The sequence below is a fragment of the Pleurodeles waltl genome, chromosome 6, assembly GCF_031143425.1.
Source record: "Pleurodeles waltl isolate 20211129_DDA chromosome 6, aPleWal1.hap1.20221129, whole genome shotgun sequence".
Taxonomy (NCBI): Eukaryota; Metazoa; Chordata; class Amphibia; order Caudata; family Salamandridae; genus Pleurodeles; species Pleurodeles waltl.
Window position 1 is genome coordinate 109,531,587 of NC_090445.1, and position 20,320 is coordinate 109,551,906.

Consider the following 20,320-nt stretch of genomic DNA (forward strand, 5'->3'; position numbering starts at 1 on the left):
TCATACTGTCCTATTTGCTTCATCTAGCGAAGTCCGGTCTGCAGGTATCATCTATTAAGGTACATTTGTCTGCTATTACTGCCTATCGCAAATCACCTTCTCAGGAATCCTTCTTTACAAAACCTGTAGTCAAGGATTTCTTAGAAGGTTTGAAGAAAGTTTTTCCGCCAATTCGGAGGCCTTCTCCTCCATGGGAACTGAACATAGTCCTGGCAAAACTTATGGGCCCTCCTTTCGAGCCTATCCATAAGGCCTCTTTACAACACCTTACGTGGAAGACGGCTTTTCTAGTGGCCATTACTTCGGCGAGGAGGGTCAGTGAAATCCAGGCCTTGTCTGCAAAAGAACCGTACACGGTTTTTCATGACAATAGAGTGGTTCTGCGAACTCACCCATCTTTCCTTCCGAAGGGGGTGTCAGAATTCCATATTAATCAGGCCATAACTTTACCGACGTTCTTTCCCAATCCGGAGACTCCGGCAGAGAAAGCATTGCACTCATTAGACTTGAAAAGAGTGCTGAAATTTTATCTGGACAAGACAAAATCGATTAGACACTCTAACCGCTTGTTTGTAAACTATGGTCATTTAAGGACAGGAGAGGCAGCTTCTAAACGAACAATATCAAGATGGATAGTTTCTTGCATTGTTAATGCTTACCAGCTAGCTAATAGACAATTGCTAGCGCGGCCTAGAGTGCATTCCACAAGGGGTAAAGCGGCTACTGCTGCTCTCCTTAACAATGTTCCGATATCTGAGATTTGTAAAGCTGCTACATGGAAGTCTGTCCATACGTTTACAAGACATTATTGTTTAGACTCAGATGCAAGAGCGGATGCCCAAGTGGGGCAGGCCTCTCTAAGAAATCTATTTGCGTAAGACATATCTATTCCTGCACTTCTATCGGACAGTCCGCTGGGTTTAGGGATGGGCTTGCTAATCTATTCAATGTTTATGACTATTGATGAGGATCCCCTGGAAGAGAAGGATAAGTTACTTACCTGTAAATCCTAGTTCTCTTCCAGGGGTATCCTCATCAAAGTCATAAACAACCCACCCTCCTCCCCGGACGCACGTCTCCTAGAAGTGCAGGACAGACTGTGTTTTGAATCAGTTATACAAATTGTCACCGTAAAAAGAACTGACCTAACTGTGAACCAACTGTCACCTTTCCTTCACCCCTGAGGCATGGTGGGATACTGGAGATGCTCAGGGTCTTAAAGGCACGGTGCCAAAGTGTTTATGGTTCTCCTGTGTTAACCTGCATGCAGCCTATTGGCTAAGAATGATTCATTGTTTTTCAATTCAGTTTTTTCTCTTTTTCTCTAGAGTTTGCTGCTGCTTACTTCCCTAAGCCTAGTTTGAGGGGCTTGGGTAGATATTTATTCTCTATTGTAGCTTTATAATATAAAAAAAAAAAAAAAAAAAACTTCATAGAAATAAAGCCTTTTAGCCTGTTTTTAACATTATAGCCTGCATTGCTGTTTTTTACACATGTTAATATGTGTGTATTTTATATATGCGCCGGGGTCCCCGCACAAGGGCGGGAATATTCAATGTTTATGACTTTGATGAGGATACCCCTGGAAGAGAACTAGGATTTACAGGTAAGTAACTTATCCTTCTCTCTCTATCTATTGGCTGGCTTTACTGTGAGTGATCACATTCTGCTCTTCCACAAGGAGCATATTGGCACACAAAGTAGTTTTGTTCAGTGCCAGGAACTACTGTGACAACCAGTGGTGTAACGAAACTTGAGGGTCCCCTGCAAAGAACATGGAGGCCCCCCTCCAGACTCACTCAGGGCAGGTGCTGTGCTGAGATTACCCCATTGAGGGAGTCTGTGGGGCCTTTTTTTACACCACTGGTGGCAATGTGTGCTTTTTAAGACCAAAACCAAATTTTTGTTTTTGCCAATGTTTGTTACAATGGTAATGGCCTGGCAGATCTCACAACAATAAAGCGTTACAAAAGCTGTGTCAAAACAAGACACACATAGACTAAACCAAAAGACTCACAAAAAAAATGTCAGATCGGTTGGTTTTGCCAGTGCTTGTTTATTTTCGTGCTTCGCATAATCCTATTGAAAACTGTTACGCTGATTCTCCATTAGGAATATTTTTGGGAAATACTTGCATGCATCAACATATTTTAACACATGACGCTTCAAAGAAATAAAACCTAAAATTTCATAGTAGTGGAACATTTTTTTTCCTACCAATTTTTTTCTGAACATTTTATTTTGAAAGCAAAGAATCATCACTCTTGCTTACAAGCTTCTGCAAACATTTGCATCTAGACAGAGAGCATTTTTTTTTTTTTTTAACTGGTACCACTGTCAGTAACGCAGAGTGACCTTAAAACATGTATTTACAGCACTCACCCTAATAATGAAGGCTCTTCAATAATGAACCATAAATACAAGTTCGAGCAGCATTAGTATGTGGCCACACACATTACATCAACAGCAGACAGTGCCTTCTTTGTAAAGTGGCAACCAAAGGGCCTGGGCTCCAGGGTGTTGGGCCCACCTGTCCCAAGGACAAAACAAACATGAAAATGTGTTGCCCTTGACCCCAAACAATATGTCCTGGGCATGGGACAATAAGAATTCCACATTCCTGCATAAGGAAATCAATGAGATTTCCCTGCACCATTTTTTATGGCCTCAAGAGCAGGTGTTAAAAGCAGGCTCAAGAGCAGGCGTTAAAAGGGGGCTCCTATTTGTTAGAATTGGCCCATATGTACTCAGCAGGAGTAGCGCCAATATTGTGGCACCACTCCTGCAGTTGCCCTTGACCCTAAACAATATGTCCTGGGCATGGGACAATAAGAATTCCACATCCCTGCATAGGAAAATCTATGAGATTCCCCTGCACCGTTTTTTGTGGCCTCAAGAGCAGGTGTTAAAAGCAGGCTCAAGAACAGGCGTTAAAAGGGGGCTTCCATTCTTTAGAATTGGCCCCTGTGTACTCTGCAGGAGTAGGACCAATATTTTGGTGCCACTCCTGCAGAGTACATCAATAGCATCATGAAAACTGACGGTATTGCCCCCCCACCCTGCGCCATGGTGCACCGTATTATAAATACGGTGCACACATGGTAGCAGTAGTGGGGTGCTAAGGGGTGCAGGGAAAGTGGCGCTGCACTCGGTGCAGTGCCACTTTCCATAAATCTGGCCCTACCTGTTAGGTAGGTATCTATAGAAACTATTCACCATGGTTGGATTGTTTACCATGTGTGTTTAAAGCTGGTAGCTTTGCTTTGTTTCATCTGCTTTATTTTCATAGCTCCCTCTCTTTATGCAAGATTATCATTGTTTCAATAAATATATTGAAAACGTATTTCATATTTCTCCTGTGTTTTTTGCCTAGGCATGTATGGGTAATACAACAAAAGGGTTAGATCCGTTTTTACAACTTCCACGACTTCCCTGGGGATTCAGTGTGTTGTGTTTAGGTTATCATAATCACCTTCCACCCCGGTCAGGTTAGGGGTTCAGGTGAGGCACTGTGAGCTAGCCAGTTTCTGACGGTGTGGATGGGCTAAATCTTCCACATTCTGAAGTTCTGTCATCCGAATATGCAGTCCTATTATTTTAGTAAGTACCGTAGAACAGTATCTGTTGTTCTATGGCACAAAGGGCTCCCATTGTGGAAGCTTGTGTCTACTTGTGGGTGTCCTGGATAGTTTGCACCTTTGTATCACGATTAAACGTTTTGGTAATTCTTGACAATTTGCCTCTCATTCTGCCACACTTAGCAGTTTGTTAACGCTTTTTTCATACAATTAGCTATTTGAAAATCTCTATTTGTGCGATTTCCATATTCACTATTTAGCAAACTTATTTGATTTAATACAATGGCCCTCATGTATGAAAATCTGAAATAAGAAATTGTAAATTAATGAATGATACTGATTCACAATTTGTGATTTCTTATTTGAAATGTATGAAATCATACCCTACAGCGATAATGAATCGCTATGATTTGCAATTGCAAAATAAGGAATCAGTGATACCAAATCGCAAAGAGTAGGGATGTTTTTTTGGTAGGTTTTGGAGAGTAAAGTTTGGCATGGAAATGGCAAGCCAAGAAGGTTCGCAGGATGGTACCATAAAGAGAAAGTGAAAGTTCAGAGAAGCTGAACTTGAAATCCTAATTGAGGAATGTGTGGTGGAAAATTAAATATTATTTGGGAAGGCCTCATTCAGTGTCCCAGAGTCTACTAAAAAAGCATTTGGGCCCAAATCAATGACCATATAAATGAAGTTAGAGTCACAAATTATATCTCTGGAGAAGTAAGAAGAGGTGCTAGGACATGAGATCACGAACTAAGGAGAGGTTGGCATCACGACAAAGGGAAGCAACCGTGATTATAGGTGATCCTACAGAAAACCTACCTATTGCGATGGAAGAACTCATTGCAACAATTGTTCTTCCTGAATCCATTGGTGGAGGTTGTTCAATAGACACTTCTGCCACAGGAGTCCCCAGGGGTCACTAGAGGTGGTAAGTACAATGTGTTAGATATTTTTCTTTTAATTGTATTATTGTCACTAATCAAAATATATATAAATTCCATATTTGATAGGGTGTAGCACTCATTGTCAAACGTGCTTGTGGAACTACGTTGATGTTCTCTAGATTGGGAAGTTCCAGCTGGCTCATCTTGGTGTTTTTCAGTGAGAGTAGTGTTCCCTTCTTTCTTTACATTTAAGAAAAATGAAAATATATAAAAATAAAATAAAAAATATAAAAATAAATCCCCCAATATAGTGATTCAGGCCTCTGTCCATCTGTGGAGCCCCGACCACCCCCGATCCCTCCCAGCGTCGAGCAGCCAGCAATGTAAGTTCGCACATTTATGGTACTTTAGTGCGTGTCTCCTGCAGCGCCCTAGCCTGGTGGAAGCATCCGTCCTAATCAATACATTGATATTTCACATCATAGAAGCAGGCACAGGTTTCAGCAAAACACTAGTCAGCAGTTCTTTGGAGGGCAAACCCCGCTCATGAGTGCTCACTCTGTCCCACAGCTCAAACCTCCAACAAGCCACCCACTGCAGCTTTGCTGCCGAATAGTAAAGTTTGAAATCAGGCGCCAGGCCACCATATGCCACTGGAAAGCGCAGCTCCTGAAGTGCCATGCAGTGTCGTAAAGTGCCCCAATACAGCGTCTGTAGAATATCATCCACTTCTCGAAAGAACATCTGAGGTAGTTCTACCGGGAGGGCTGCAAACATGGAGGTGAGGCAACACTACCATTTTAGAAACAGCTACCGGCCACCCACTAACAACAGAGGTGTGGTCCAGAAGGCCACTGTGCATCTTAGAGTGACAGTTACGCAACAGAAATTGCCCTCTTACAGCCGTGCAGTAAATGGCTACCCCCAAATACCGCTTGATTCCTACCACAGCAACGGGGTGGTCGGGATAGATCTGTACCTCTCATTGTCCCCTCGGAGTGGAAAAACACAACACTTGTCCCAGGCTAGAGTGATGACAGAAATCGGTCAAGGCAGCCACAGGTCCACCAAGGTCGAAGTCTTCCCTCTCATGTACTGGAATATGTCATCCGCGTAAGATAGAGACAATCAAAAGAGAATTGCAAACCCCAATAGTGAATCCCCACCCCGGACTATCTGGGCAAAGGGCTCCACGGACAGAGCAAATAAAAGCGGAGACAAAGAGCACCCCTGTCAGGTGCCCTGTTCCACTGTACATGCCTCGGATATCACTGAGCCAATGCAAATCCTGGCCAACAGTCCATTTGACAAAGGGCAGCCCATAGCCCATGACAACCAAAGCAGCATATAAAAACTCCCATCGGAGCGAGTAAAATGCCTTCTGATTTCCACCGAGATGACTAATGCATTCAATGGTAACCGATCCTGCTGGTCCAAAGCCATAACCAACTGACAAATGTTGGGCATGGTGCTTCACATGGGAATAAAACCAGTTTGGTCAGGGTGAGCCAGGGAGCACATGGGGGCTAGTCGGGTCGCAAGGGCTTTGCTCAGAATCTTATAGCCGGTGTTGAGCATTGAGAGGGGAGTAATACAAATCAAGAAGAAGAGTGTCCCTATCGTTCTTATGTAGAGACACGATTATGGCCTCACATAGGGAGGAAGTACTCCTTCCTTCCGGGAACCACTAAAGAGGGCCACAAGCCTAGGGACAAGGTCTGTGGCATACATAGCGTAGAATTCTGTGTGCACACCATCTGACCCAGGGACTTTCCCCTTCACCATCTCCTTAATGTCAGCATGCACTTCTTGCTAAGTAATGTTCGCACGCAATTGATTCTTCACTGCGGAATCGAGGGTTACTGGGGAGGAATTCGCGATATAGGTTAACATATCCACCTCACTAATTCTATGCCTCACGCAATACAAATCTCAACAGTGATGGAAGACCGCCTCATTGATCCTCTCCTGAGTAAAGACATCCTGTGCTGAGGCGTCTCCCACATGAAGAACAGTATGCTTCGATCCTCACTCCTCAAGAGCCATGCAAGCATTCTGCCCAACTTGTCTCTCTCAACGGGAGCCCTGGCTACATAGGCTGTATAATAAAATTGCTGCAAATGTTCAACCAGGTCGAACAGTTCTCTGCCTCGTCCACAGTGCGCTACCTACCCTCTGCAGTCCTCTCTAGCTCACGGGGAAGACCATCAAGCACTGCTTCCTGCTGCTGAATATCAGAATGCAACTGAGGAGATGCAATGTCTCTGAATTAACATTTTCATGGCCTCCCTTTCCACCACCAGGGACAAAGCTGAGCCTGCATTATCAAGTCAATATTGTGCAACATTTTCACCCAGTTAAAACTGGAAGGCCTGGTCCTCAAGGATTGTGGCGTCCAAGGGCCATGCAGGGACATTCTGTCTATATGCAGACCACTGGAAGGAGCACAACACGGGGAAGGGTTCAGAGTATGTTTTCACCAAATACTCAACGCCAAGCACCTTACTACATGTTGTCTTGCATCTATAGATGCTATCAAGCCAGACCTCCTCATCATGCAATCCAAAGCAATAGGAATACACCTAGGTCCCTGGGTTTCACACCTTCCAGCAATCAACAAGATCCCACAGTGCAGCCCAAGTATCGTCAGTCTCCGGTAATCTACACGCAGCCATGGCATGCAAGAGTGGGTGTGATCTTTCTAAACCCAGGTCCACTACACCATTAAAGTCTCGCTCCACTATCCTCAAGTAGGGAATCCTCAACTGGAGGAGAGGGGTTAAGCTGGTCAGAAAGGCAGAGTGGTCCACCTTTGGTACAAGGACATTCAGCAGGGCAACATCTCAACCATCCAAGCTACCCAGCACCAACTCATTACGCCCATCCGGGTTAAGAACTGCCTTATGTTAATGAAAGAGCACTCCAGGCCTGATCCAAATGAGGGTCCCTTGTGAAAAAACTGAGGAAGTAGTGGCATATAATTCTCCCTTCCAGAGCCTGCAAAGGGCCTTTCCCTAAGGTACTGCAAAATGAGTTTCCTGCAAGAACGCAATGTGCACCCCTCTACGCTTCAAATAAATCAGCATGTTATAAGCTTGGAGGGGGTGGAGAGGTCCCCCACGTTCCATGTGATCAATTTAATTAGGGCTGCCATGGAAACCAGTCCAAGTAAGGGTCCACCCTCACCACTCACAGCTTGGAACTTCCACACCCCCGCCCCCCACTGAGAAAAAAACAATACAAAAAAACAAAAGACAAAACTGAACAACAAATCCACAACACCCCCCAAGGACTGTGAAATAAAAACATCCTCTCCAAGCAACAAAACACACAGGGCCCACCAAGGTGCTAAATAAAAGGGACCAACTAGTTCCATAACAAAGAGACAAGATCGGAGAAACAAAGCCACTAGCCAAAGAAGGAGAAAGGGCAAAGACAAAGGCAATCTAATACAGCCGGACACAGTGAGGAATGCCCTCTCTTGCCCAGATCCCCACCACCCCACACAAATCAGGAAAGGGAAACATGAGAAATTGACAATATTATAAAAGGCCACCACAGCACCACTGCACAGACAGATCTTCATTGTTATCCAGATCAATCGTCATCCAGTCAATTGTCAGACAAGGTTGTCAACTGTGCCCGGGGTAACCTCCGGAAGTATGTTCTGCAGACCTGGCACAAGCTGAGCTTTAGTGGGCCTGGGATGTTTTTGACCAAGAGCCCTCACCAGTTTTGAGAGAGGACGTGTTTTCCACCGCCCTCGTCTGTTCCAGTGTCACCTGGAATTTAGTTGGCCCACATGACCCCCTACGCCGAGGTCCTTGCCACCGTGGAAGCGGGTGGTCTCTGTTGCTTTGGCAGTCCTTGGTCGCAAAGTGCATTTGTCATATAACTCAAGCCAGTCCCATGTTCCAGCCCTGTCCATGAAGAAGTACACCTGATCCTCTGTTTGGACTCTAAGCCGAGCCAGGAAGAGCAGGGAGTAGAGCAAACCCAGTTTGCGCAACTTTTTCTTAACCACAAGGAACGATGTCCAATCAGGATATAAAGACACTTTGGCATTGTCCACTGCAAAGGGGCCATTGGCACGGGCCTTCTGCAACAAATGATCCCTGTCACGAAAGAGCAGGAGGCTGGCAACCACAGGGCAAGGAAGGGCCCCAGGGCAAGGATTCTGCACCAGTTACCAATGAGCCCGTCCAGGGCATAGAATTTAGATAAGACCTGGGGCTACCACCTCCTGTAGCCAATCTTTCAGGAGAGCCATCATGGAGTCACCTTAAACTTGCTTGTGGAGACCCACAATTCGGATATTTTTCTGACAAGCCTACTGCTCCTGATCCTCAAGCTGAGCAGCTAAGCGCAGCTTCTGGACCTCCAATACTGTAAGACGGTGATCAGCAGACTGAAAGACTGGTGCCAAGGTACGCACAGTGCCCTCCTAAGCATTGACCCTCTCAGATATTTTTCGGAAGTCCTCATGGATAAGGCCAAGTTCCACTCCTATGGAGTCAATCTCACCCAACAGTCTATCCCCAGAAGCACTGATTGCAGCCAGGAGTTTTTCGATTTTACTGTTGATATATGACGTGTCACCACCACTAGCACCCTGCTTGATCCCCTCCTGGGAGGCACTCATGAACGCATTGTCCTTGATCCGCTGTGTATGCCCCATGGCAGTCCTGAGAGTAGAGGAAGGAGCACCATCACAGGGCTGAGGGAGAAAGATCAGTCAAGCACCAGTGCCCAACAGTGGTCCTACTGCAGCATAAGCCACATGTGGCGTCCCACTTGGAAGGCTGACCTCGGTCAGTTCAGGGGTGAGGCTGTGGCCGCCAATAGTAGTGCCCGTGTGCACTGAGCCTGATAATAGCACTCTGCTCCCAGGGAGGTTGCAACTGCGGCCAGGCTTCATCGGACAGCAGTGCGGTCCCAGGTCAGGAGTGCGGGCCGCCATCTTGAGCCGCATCAGGAGACACTCATGGCCTTTTACTACTGGTCTCCGGTCCTACCCTGTCTCTGGAGGGCACTTTGGGGCTCTGCTGGGATCACAACTGTCTGGTGGCGCAATCAAGAGAGAAGCGGGATGTGTGCGGCAGCTGCTGGTGGCTGGGGAATTGCAGTCAGCGAGCAACTCACACCATCTGCTTCCTCAGGCCATGGCACCCAGCTCCGCCTCCTAGGGTTTTGTTTTCTTATAATTGTGGGATTTGGAGTGCTGTTTTATAATGGAATGAATAAGACTACAAGTCCCAGGATTTAAATTTAAAAAGTGGTCTACAGAAGCACATCACATATGGAACTGGGAAACTTGTTAGGGCTGCTAAATGACTGTAGAGAACGCAACTGTGAAATGTGAAAGAGCCATATGTTCTCCGAGGATAACGGGCAACAATGTCCATTATAATATATTTTGAATTGCACACCATTTAAATGTTGAGGGAGTGCTGGTGCATTCTGTGTCTATTGAGGAACTCAGTTTCTGTGGGTAGAGTAATAAGAATGTTTGTACGATCCACACAGCCTATTACATTTAGAAATTGAGCAATTTGGTAAAATGTTAACTTAGTTGACTGCAAATCAGCATGGCTACTTGGGAAATAAGTATGTGCATTGATACTGGACTGCAAAGCATCTAAAATATAGTGAAAAACACTGGACAACAAAGTTTGAGAAATACCCTAAAAAAAAACGACAATGTTTTGGTAACTCCTTGAGAAAAGCAAAAGTAGGGAGCATAAACCCTGAACATAAGCAGGGATAGCTAGACTGTGTCCAGTGGGTCTTGCGAGCAATGGCTCCAAGCCATTATTAATTAAATAGATAATGACAGCCTTTCTGGGTCTGTATGTCCTCATCTGTTTTATCCAATAAAGTTATAAGCTGTCTGTAAACGCACTCCTGTCTCCTCCTACGTAGAGCTCTCAGCGCATGCCTCCTGACCACCATTGGGTAGATGCAGCCATTGTGAAAATTTGTCCTGGATTTCTGCTCCCCTTCCATGCCTGCTACCTGGTTACCACCTTATTTCACTTGATGCTTCATGATATTTTGCACGTGTTATTTGGCCTTTTTTAAAGGATTCACAATTTGCAAATTATTTGTACATCTAACTTAACAATTCACAAGTTGTGATGCCCTTTTAAGAAATCATAAAATGGTTCTCTATTTTGTGATTTCTTAAATTTTTGGTTTCTTGTGCTACTTTAAGAAATCCTTACTTTAACTCTTTCGTACATAAGGATTCCCCATTTTAGCGCTCACAATATGATTTGAGACTTATTTACGAATCGCTAAAGCTTCGCACATTAGGGCCTAAGGGCCGGATGTACGTACAGTTAGATTAGCAATTTCGGGAGAGCTATTTGGTCATCTCTAGTCTAGATGTATGAACGTTTTCTAAATAAGTGATTTCTAGTGGGTTGCTAATCAACCTTCCCCGTGAGTTCTAATGAGGCAGGTCACAATTTGTGACCCACAAGGAATCGCCGCTATTACAGGGATGACAGCCTGCTTGGGTCAGAAGACCACCATGTCTGTGATTCCTTGTGTATAAAGCAATAATTTTTTATTTTTAATATAGCCCCTTTCTCTCAAAGAAAACAGGACTGCATTTAAAAAGAAAAGTTTATTTATTTTTGTTTGTTGAAGAAGACGCTGTCTCCACTTAAACAAACTATTTTTTTACATTCAGGAAGGGGAAGGGTGCCAAGGGGACCCCTTCCCATTTGCGAATGTAGTCGGTAAAGTATTAATGTTTTGCAACCTGGAATGCGGTTGCAAAACATTAATGCATACCAGTACGATTCGGTATTTGAATGGGACACCCCTACCAAAATAGCAAATTGTTATTTGGTCGCAAACTTAAATTGCAATTCGCTTGGAGGTGGGGGGCGGCAAATGACCTTACCGCTTATTCAATTGAAAGACAAGTGGGAACAGGATCTGGGTATGCCCATATATGATGGGGACTCTTCTAGAAAATTGCTCCAAAGATATCCCACAATGTACGCTTCAAAATTAGGGCCAGATGTATCAAAGAATTTTGCAATTCTGAATGTAAGAAAGGCATTTGCAGTGCAATTTTAAGGAATCTCTAAAATAGCGATTCCTTAAAATTGCGACCCCACTTAGAGAATCGCGATTCTCTAAATGCGACATCGCAAATAAGGATTCCTTATTTGCAACCTCCTTTAGGGAATCGCAAATTGCGATTCTCTAATTAAGAAATCGCAAATAAGGATTCCTTATTTGCGATTTCTTATGCCATTGTAACAAGCATTTCCTAAATGTGAATTGGGCATTTAGGAAATGTAATTGCCACCAAAATCAATTTGGTGGTAGCCATGTGAAATTTTTAAAAATGCATTTTTTTAAATGACATATAATGCACACATGCCCCTTTGGCATGTGTGCGCCTTAAATGTCCTTAAATATTTTTTTGGGGTACAGCAGAGGGGGCCTTAGGCCCCCAGCACCCTGGGGTTTGCATTTCCCAAATTGCGAATTCCTAACTGGAATTCGCAATTTGCGACATGCAAAAAAATCGCAAATATGGGCCTACAGGCCCATAGGTGCGAATGGGGACAGATTCTCTATTTGCGATTCGGTAATAGCATTTGCGATTTTTAAGAAATCGCTATTACCGAATCGCAAAAATCATACATAACTTTTTGCATTTCTGAAATAGCGATTTCTTAAAAATCGCTACTTGAGAATCGCAAATCAGTTGTATGATACATCTGGCCCTTAGACATTACTATGTCTTGCATCAAGCAGTGCTTGATTTGTGCTTCTTGTTTCCGGTGGTGAGCACCGGTACTTATTTTTTAGGGCCGGGGCTTATTCTTCTGCCTAAAGAATTCGCTGTGAGCAAAAGACACATATGGGAAAGACGGAGGAAGGGAAAAACGAAAAAGCGTTTCAAAGGGAGAAAGTAGAAAGCTGCTAGAGTGAGCTGAAGGAGCAGGGAGTAGATGTAAATGGATTAAAGGGACCGAGATGGCTTCGGGATTACGCTGTGTTCCCACATTGAATTGCAGCAGCCCGTGTTTAAGAGGAGGGCTGGCACGTTTTTATTTACAAATTAAGCACTGGCATCAAGCATACCTAAACGTCTTAACGTCTTCTTGCCAATATATCCCACGAATGCCCTAGATGCCACCTAGAACGGGCAGTTATGCTATACACGATATGGCGCTGCCTGCTTTTGATCACTAACTGGACAGAGATAATGCACTTTCTGGCCGACATCAAGGACAGAACCCTTGATATATATCGCCTAAGACATGTAAACGTGGAATTTATCCACATCCGGCCAAATACAGGTTAACAGCCTGATTTTTTTACCTGTCGCTTCTGTTAGCCAAATTACATATTCAAATGTATTACGATGCTTTAGAAAACGCCTACTGGACCACAGATGGAAAAGTGGAAAGCTGACCTTTCAAACTGGGCCACATGGGAGAGAAATGCCTTACTTAGAGAGGTCCACAAGGGAAGGGGGAACAGTGGACTTAGTTAGGGGTTGGGAAGCATTAGTAGATGCAATAAATAGTGGAGACGAAGACGATTGAGGACACCCCTATGGAGCGAACACCCCCGCGGCTAGCAGACCAGTCGACAAACCCTGAGGGACCCCCAGGTTTGACAATTTCTAGGTCACCCACTTCAAACTAGACAGGATGACACACAATCCGGAATGCCAGAATAGAGTCACTCCTTGGAAGGGAAGGCACCTTACCTAATGCACACTTTCTGTGTTATTTGGACGGAGAGGGGGGGACACCGCAGGAACACAAGTATATGGAGGGGAGGTTTTGCTTGTTCTGTTAATGCCTGTTGCCAGGAGAGGCCCACTAAGAGGCTGATTACTGCATGATAATAAATATTGATATTTGGGCATTGTGGCACTTTTGTTTGAGAGTCATGAGCAGAGAAGCCCACTGCTCAACATCTGCATCCGGTATTGGATAGATAACTGCAAGAGAAAGAGCCTCTTGTACATGCTTTACCCTGCCTCATTGTGTATATACGAAACGCAATACAATCTATTTCCCCCCAAAAAACTAAGTGCCAGATGTATGAAAGCATTTTGCATTCGCAAACGGTGTGAATCCCATTTGCGAATGCAAAATGCCAGTTCAGAATGTATGAAATACATTCTGAACGCAATTTTAAGGAATCGCTAAAATAGTGATTCCTTAAAATTGCGACCCTGTTTAGAGAGTCGCAAAATTAGAAATCGCAAATAAGGATTCCTTATTTGCGATTTCTTTGCACATGTATGAAGCAATTCCTAAATGTGATTTGGGCATTTAGGAATCGCTAATTATCACCAAGTTGAACTTGGTGGTAACCATGTGCAAAATTTAAAAATGCATTTAAAATGCATTTTTAAATTGTACATGTAAAGCACACATGCCCTTTTGGCATGTGTGCACCTTACATGTCCCCCAAAACATTTTTTGGGGTGCAGCAGAGGGGGCCTTAGCCCCCCAGCACCCTGGGGTTTTGCATTTCCAAAATTGCGATTTCTGGTTCAGAAATCGCAATTTTGGAAATGCAAAAATTTTGCAGATATGGGCCAACAGGCCCATAGCTGCGAATGGGGCCGGTATCGCAATTTGCGATTCGGTAATAGCATTTGAGATTTTTAAGAAATCGCTATTAATGAATTGCAAATGTGATACATGGCACTTTGCGAGTCGGAAATAGCGATTTCTTAAAAATCGCTATTTCCGAATCGCAAAGGGCCGTGATGATACATCTGGCCCTAAATTGCTGTTCAGTAACATACCAAAAGGTTTGTTTTGCGGTTGCAAACGGGCTGTTGCGAACGCAAATTAGTTTAGCACGTCTGGGGCCAGATGTATCAAGCAATTTTGCATTCGCAAACGGTGCGAATCGCAAAATTCAGCCGTTTGCAAATGCAAAAATGCCTTTCAAGATTTATGAAAGGCATTCGCTGTGCAATTTTAGGAAGCGCTAAAATAGTGATTCCTTAAAATTGCGACCCCATTTAGAGAATCGCAAATTGCGATTCTCTAAATAGGAAATCGCAAATAGGGAATTCCTATTTGCGATTTCCAAAGCACATTTATCAAGCATTTCCTAAATGCGAATTGGGCATTTAGGAAATGCAATTACCACCAAATCCAATTTGGTGGTAAGCATGTGCAATTTTTAAAAATGACATGTGGCACACATGCCTCTACAGCATGTGTGTGCTTCACATGTCAGCAAATATTTTTTTAGGGTGCATCAGAGGGGTACTTAGGCCCCCAGCACCCTGGGGTTTGCAATACCTAATTTGCGAATTCCTAAATGGAATTTACAAATTGGGAAATGCAAAAACATTCGCAACTATGGGCCAACAGGCCCATAGGGGTGAATATAGTCCCATTCTCTATCTGCGATTCGGTAATAGCGATTACGAAGTTTAAAAAATCGCTATTACCGATTTGCAAATTTCATACATCCCATTTTGCATTTCTTAAATAGCGATTTCTTAAAATTTGCTATTTAAGAAATGCAAAACGAATCTTTGATACTTCTGGCCCATAGGCCAAAGTGCTATTTTAGCATTCGCTAATCAGTTTGTGGCAGAGTAGTGATTCCCTAACCCTTCATATCTGGCCTGGTATGCTGACACGACTCCTCTAAGTATATCCGATTTAGCAAATCTCAGTTTGCGACTCACAAAAAGGCATATTTGAAATCCTTAACTTGCTAGTAATTCGTACATCTAACTAATACTCCGTAGAACTTCTATGTGAATAATCAGAATAACTTATGAAGATAGTTATATTGAACTTTAATAGAGCTAAAAATGTGCCATCAGGGACAATATATGTATATATTGACTTTGTGCAGCTGAAATAAATTGTGTCTTCATTTTTTGTGTTATACTAAATTAATTGTTGTCTGTATTTCGGGAGATAGTGATTCCACGTGAATGGCTCCTGGAGAACAATGCCCGCCTCCTAATTCTGAGTGGCAACAGTATCTGCTTTACCTTCATGGCTAGCAAAGCTGTAAATGGGAGGTCCATGGAACTGGCTAGGCTTATTGTCTTCCTTGCTCTGGTAAGCAGCCTGGCTTAACTAACAGATTTCTTCTGCACAGTTAAATATATGCTCGTTTTGTTTCATTCCATTGCAATTCATTTTCTTTACTTCAGTGGTCTTTTGATATTATTTATGAGTCTCACTCTTCTCCATGATAAAATGTGTAAGTTGGTGGGAAGTTGTCTTGATGTTGTCGGTTTGGAGGAGATCTTCATTGCAGCTGCATTATTTAATCTATATTATTTGTGTAAAAATGTTTATTAAAAATAAAATAAGCTGTTTAGGAAAATGGCAGTAACGGGGTGTCAGCAAATAAGCACTGACAAACACCAAAGGTCTTGATTACTAGACCCATTGCTGTACAGCATCGGCCACATGAAAAATTAAAAGTCTTGATGACATGGCTGCTAAAGGTGAACATACTGACCAGTGGCACGCACATGCCTCATCACGTAAGAGCATGCAGGCATCACCATCCATGAGCTTGCCTACCTAATGATCTGTTAGCCATTTTTTTAATTTACTGATCCAAGGTGGCTTGCTAAATAAAAAAAATAAGGATGAATTTGGAATAGCGAGAAACCACTTTTTTATGAGGCAAGGTTGGTCAGCAGCAATTTACTGCCTGACCCTCTAAAAAAGAGGAGGAGGTGGGGGGAACAAGAGAATAAAACCAGGATAGAGAATGAGGGACAGATGCAAGAAGAGGAAGGCCAGTAAACGCAAGCCAAATAATAAGGAGCAAGCAAATGAGAGTGACAATAAAGCCAAACAGTGATAGTCAGTGTGCGGGCTGTATGCCCATTGTAAGTTCTTGATAAACCCACAATTGGTCTTTTGCAACCAGATGACTTGTGCTATCTTGTAGGCGAGACTTAAAAATCATCAGAAATCCCATCCATTTGCCCCTTGCAATTCCTATTAAGCATGAGTGGAAGGCGATGTTCCCTATAGTTTAGAAATGTCTGCTACTCCAATATTGGAACTTTCATAGATTCACATGGTTGAATCATTCTCTCGTAGGGGATTTCCATGTATAGTCATAAGCACTGAATAGTTCCGCGCGCCTGCGGGGACCCCGGAGCACTGATGTGAAGTATATTCTTAAGTGCAAATACCAGCCCTTTGAAAAAGGTCTGTCAAAAAACACTTAAGAATAACAATGTGCAGCCTATGTGAACAGCTACACAGGCCAAATTGTTAAAAGAAAACAGTTGTAGTGTAAATTCACGTTTAAACTTCTATTTATTCTATAAATGTAATAACAAATACATTCTCATATTCTATTTACACCTCTCATGAGAATAAAACAATGCAGGGCAGTGTAGCCCATAGGCTGCCATTATACAGAATGTAAATAGAGCTGTGCCTTTAAGAAAGTAAAGTCTTCCTGTTTCCCATCATGCACAGCAAAAGGCAGCCGCCTCAGTTCTTTTTTCCGGCTCCTTTCTGACAGGACCCTGAAGCATTGAGCTCTACCTCACAAAGCCTTTTTGTGACAGAAATTCATTAAAAATCTTTTGAATTTCAATTTCACTCAACGTTTTTAACATTGAGTGATCATTTCCTACTATTTTCTGTTAAATTCTGACAGAATTTTGAGGTTTTTCTAGTTCAGAAATGCCTTCACTTTTTGACAAGTGCCCTTCTTGTGGCAGAAAAAAGGCTAAAACAGATCCACATCGGGTCTGTATAATTTGCCTTCCATCCAGCCACAAACCGGAGTCGTGTGACATCTGTAAAACTTTCTCCAGAAGAACTCTTCGTGATAGGGAGAAAATCCGACTTCAGGCGAAAGAGGACAGGAGAAAAAGTGGTCATTCTACCACAGAGCGAGGAGAAGGTCAGTCTTCTACCAGGGCTCACCCTGTTTCCTCTATAACTCCGACCAGACCTGCTCAAAAACAACACAGGTCTCCGACGACGTCGAGGGCGTCGACGTCGAGACAGGGAACGGCGCCAACATGCTCGCCGTCGAGGAGTGGTTCACCCGCGAGGAAGAGACATTGTTCGCCGTCAACAGCCATTTCGCCGTCGAGACGGCGTGGACACTCGCCGTCGAGATCTGGGTCGCCGTCGACACGGCGAGGACGATCCACGTCGAGGAGATCTGAGTCCGGCTCACCATCGACACGACGAGAGCGATCGACGTCGAGGGAGAGTGCTCGCCGTCGGAGACGTTCGCCGTCACCACAGCGACGTCGAGGGTCGTCGTCGAGAGGTTCTCAACGGCGAGAGGAATCGACGTCGAGAGACACTCGCCGTCACCGCACTTCGACGTCGAGGAGTGTGTCGACGTCGAGCCGACAATCAAAGAGGCCTAGAAGGGTTTATACCACGTCAGAATCCTCGGCCTCACTCATCCTGCTTCCAGCGTCTCCACAACTCTCTCCTCGACAGTCGCCGTTGCCGCAGACACCGGTAACACCTACGGCTCCTCTTCCGGCTCCTCCTTCAGAGTCTGTTTTGAGGACTCCAATGCGATCTGTAAGACGTTCTGGACATTCCTCTAGACGTTCATCTTTCCTCGGCACCATCATCATGAATCACGGCAGAGATCTCAGCATTCACATCACATTCTTCTTCGTCTACACGGGACTACTCTCCAACCCTATCGGACTCACCGTCCCCGAGAGTGTCCCCCATAGATGATGTGAATACATTCCAGGAGGTCTTAGTACGAGGGGCGACCAAACTGAATATCCCGCTGGCGGTACCTGCCCCATCGACGTCAGTAATCTTCGAAACCTTACATCACAGGACATCTTCCAGACCTTTGCTTCCACTGGTTCCAGGTCTTATTGAACCGGCAATGGATATTTTTCTTACACCGGCCGCAACAAAGTCTGCTCCTTCCAGACTTATTAAGAAATATCGTCCACCAGAACAAGATCCTCTATTCTTGAGGTCGGACCCAGTACCGGATTCGGTGGTCATAGTAGCGGCAAAGAAAATTGCATTCGACATCACCGTCTTCCTCTTCACCTCTAGATAAAGAGAGCAGAAAGATCGATGCTGCAGGACGAAAAGTATGTTCTACTGCAGCCATCACGAAGAAAGCAGCCAGCGCTACTGCTTTATTAGGGAGATACGATCGGGCCCTCTGGGACTCTATACTGCAGTTTGCGGAACATCTTCCTTAGGACAAAAGGGAAGATTTCCTGGAGGTTGTGGGCGAGGGAGCCATGGTTTCTAACCAAGTAATAAGTGCTGCAGCTGATTCTTCGGTACTATCCGCACATAACTATACTCACGGAATAGCGCTCAGAAGACATGCATGGTTGAGACTTACATCTCTCTAACCAGAAGCACAGCAGAGAATACAAAATTTACCTTTCTCAGGCTCCACTTTGTTCGGTTCTCATGCCGATGATGAGATGGCCAGAATGAAGTCTGAGCTAGATACCCTGAAAGCGGTAGGCATGGAATGACCCAAAGAACAACGAAAGTTATTCCGCCCATATCAGCGAAGACTTTTCACCCACCGGTATCAGTCACCACACTGGATGTCTTCACGCCCCCAGCAACAGCAACAGCAGCAGCATCAAAGGGGCTTCTCCACACAACGAAGGTCGACAAGGGGTCGTTCAACACCTCAAACTCAGACAACTCGACAAGCTCCCGCGTCTAAGCCCTGAATCTTCGCTTCCCCCTCCTCCGTTATCCACTCCGGTAAGGGGAAGTATCTCAAATCATCTGGACGAGTGGCTACACATCACATCAGACGCCTGGGTATTGAATATTGTGAGACATGGTTACGCTCTCAGATTCACCAGTCCTGCACCATCTGTTCCACCCAAAACAGCCAGCCACCACCTCGAAGCTCTTCAGTTAGAAGTCCCTATTCTATTACAAAAAAGAGCCATAGAACCCGTCCCGATCAGCCAGCAAGGGAAGGGGATTTATTCGAGGTATTTCCTTGTACCGAAAAAAGACAAGCAAGAGTTTCGGCCCATTTTAGATCTAAGGACAGCAAACAAGTGGATTCGCAAAGAGAAATTCAGGATGCTATCCTTGCACCAAATTTACCCACATCTTCGTCAGGGCGACTGGCTCTGTGCAATAGACCTTTGCAACGCTTACTTTCATATTCCGGTGACCAAGAAACATCGAAAATTCCTAAGGTTCACCGTCGGAAAACGTCATTACCAATTTGCGGTTCTACCCTTCGGCCTCAAATCAGCGCCGAGAACTTTTTCCAAATGCATGGCGGTGGTAGCCGCCCACTTGAGGAAACACCGAATATTTGTCTACCCCTATCTAGACGATTGGCTCATAAAGGCCTCCAGTTATCTAGAGGCGCAACAACATTTCAAATGGACTCTACAGTTGTTGCAGAAGCTCGGTCTTCAAGTCAATCTCCTGAAATCCACAGCAACGCCTGTTCAGAGGTTGCATTACTTAGGGGCCATTATAGATACCAATCTAGGAAAGGTGTTTCCTTCGGAGGAACGACGATTATCGATTCTCCAAAAGTGCAAACAACTGCAGGAAACTCCTCAGACCACTGCAAGAGTAATAGCTTCTCTACTGGGCTCGATGGCGTCTTGTATCCATCTCGTTCCCAATGCTCGCCTCCATATGAGACCATTACAGGAAAACCTGGAGGATCAGTGGTGTCAACTGATGGACGATTGGGAGAACAAAGTCCTCCTTTCTCCCCACGCCCTACAGTCCCTCAAGTGGTGGTGTTTATCCAGCAATCTCTTGGTGGGGATTCCGTTCCAACAACAGCCTCCAGCTCAAACCATCGTAACAGATACGTCACTGCTCGGAAGGGGG

General features: G+C 44.5%; 1 protein-coding gene across 1 annotated transcript in view; it reads left to right on the forward strand.

Moving 5' to 3' along the window:
* Positions 1–20,320, forward strand: part of FBXO47 (F-box protein 47) — a gene marked incomplete at its 5' end in the record, with an annotated part of 1,596,302 nt that overhangs the window by 1,154,604 nt on the left and 421,378 nt on the right. Inside the window, one exon of the mRNA XM_069242011.1 lies at positions 15,414–15,556. Coding sequence (XP_069098112.1) covers positions 15,414–15,556 — 143 coding nt within the window. The remainder of the gene's footprint in view (positions 1–15,413; positions 15,557–20,320) is intronic.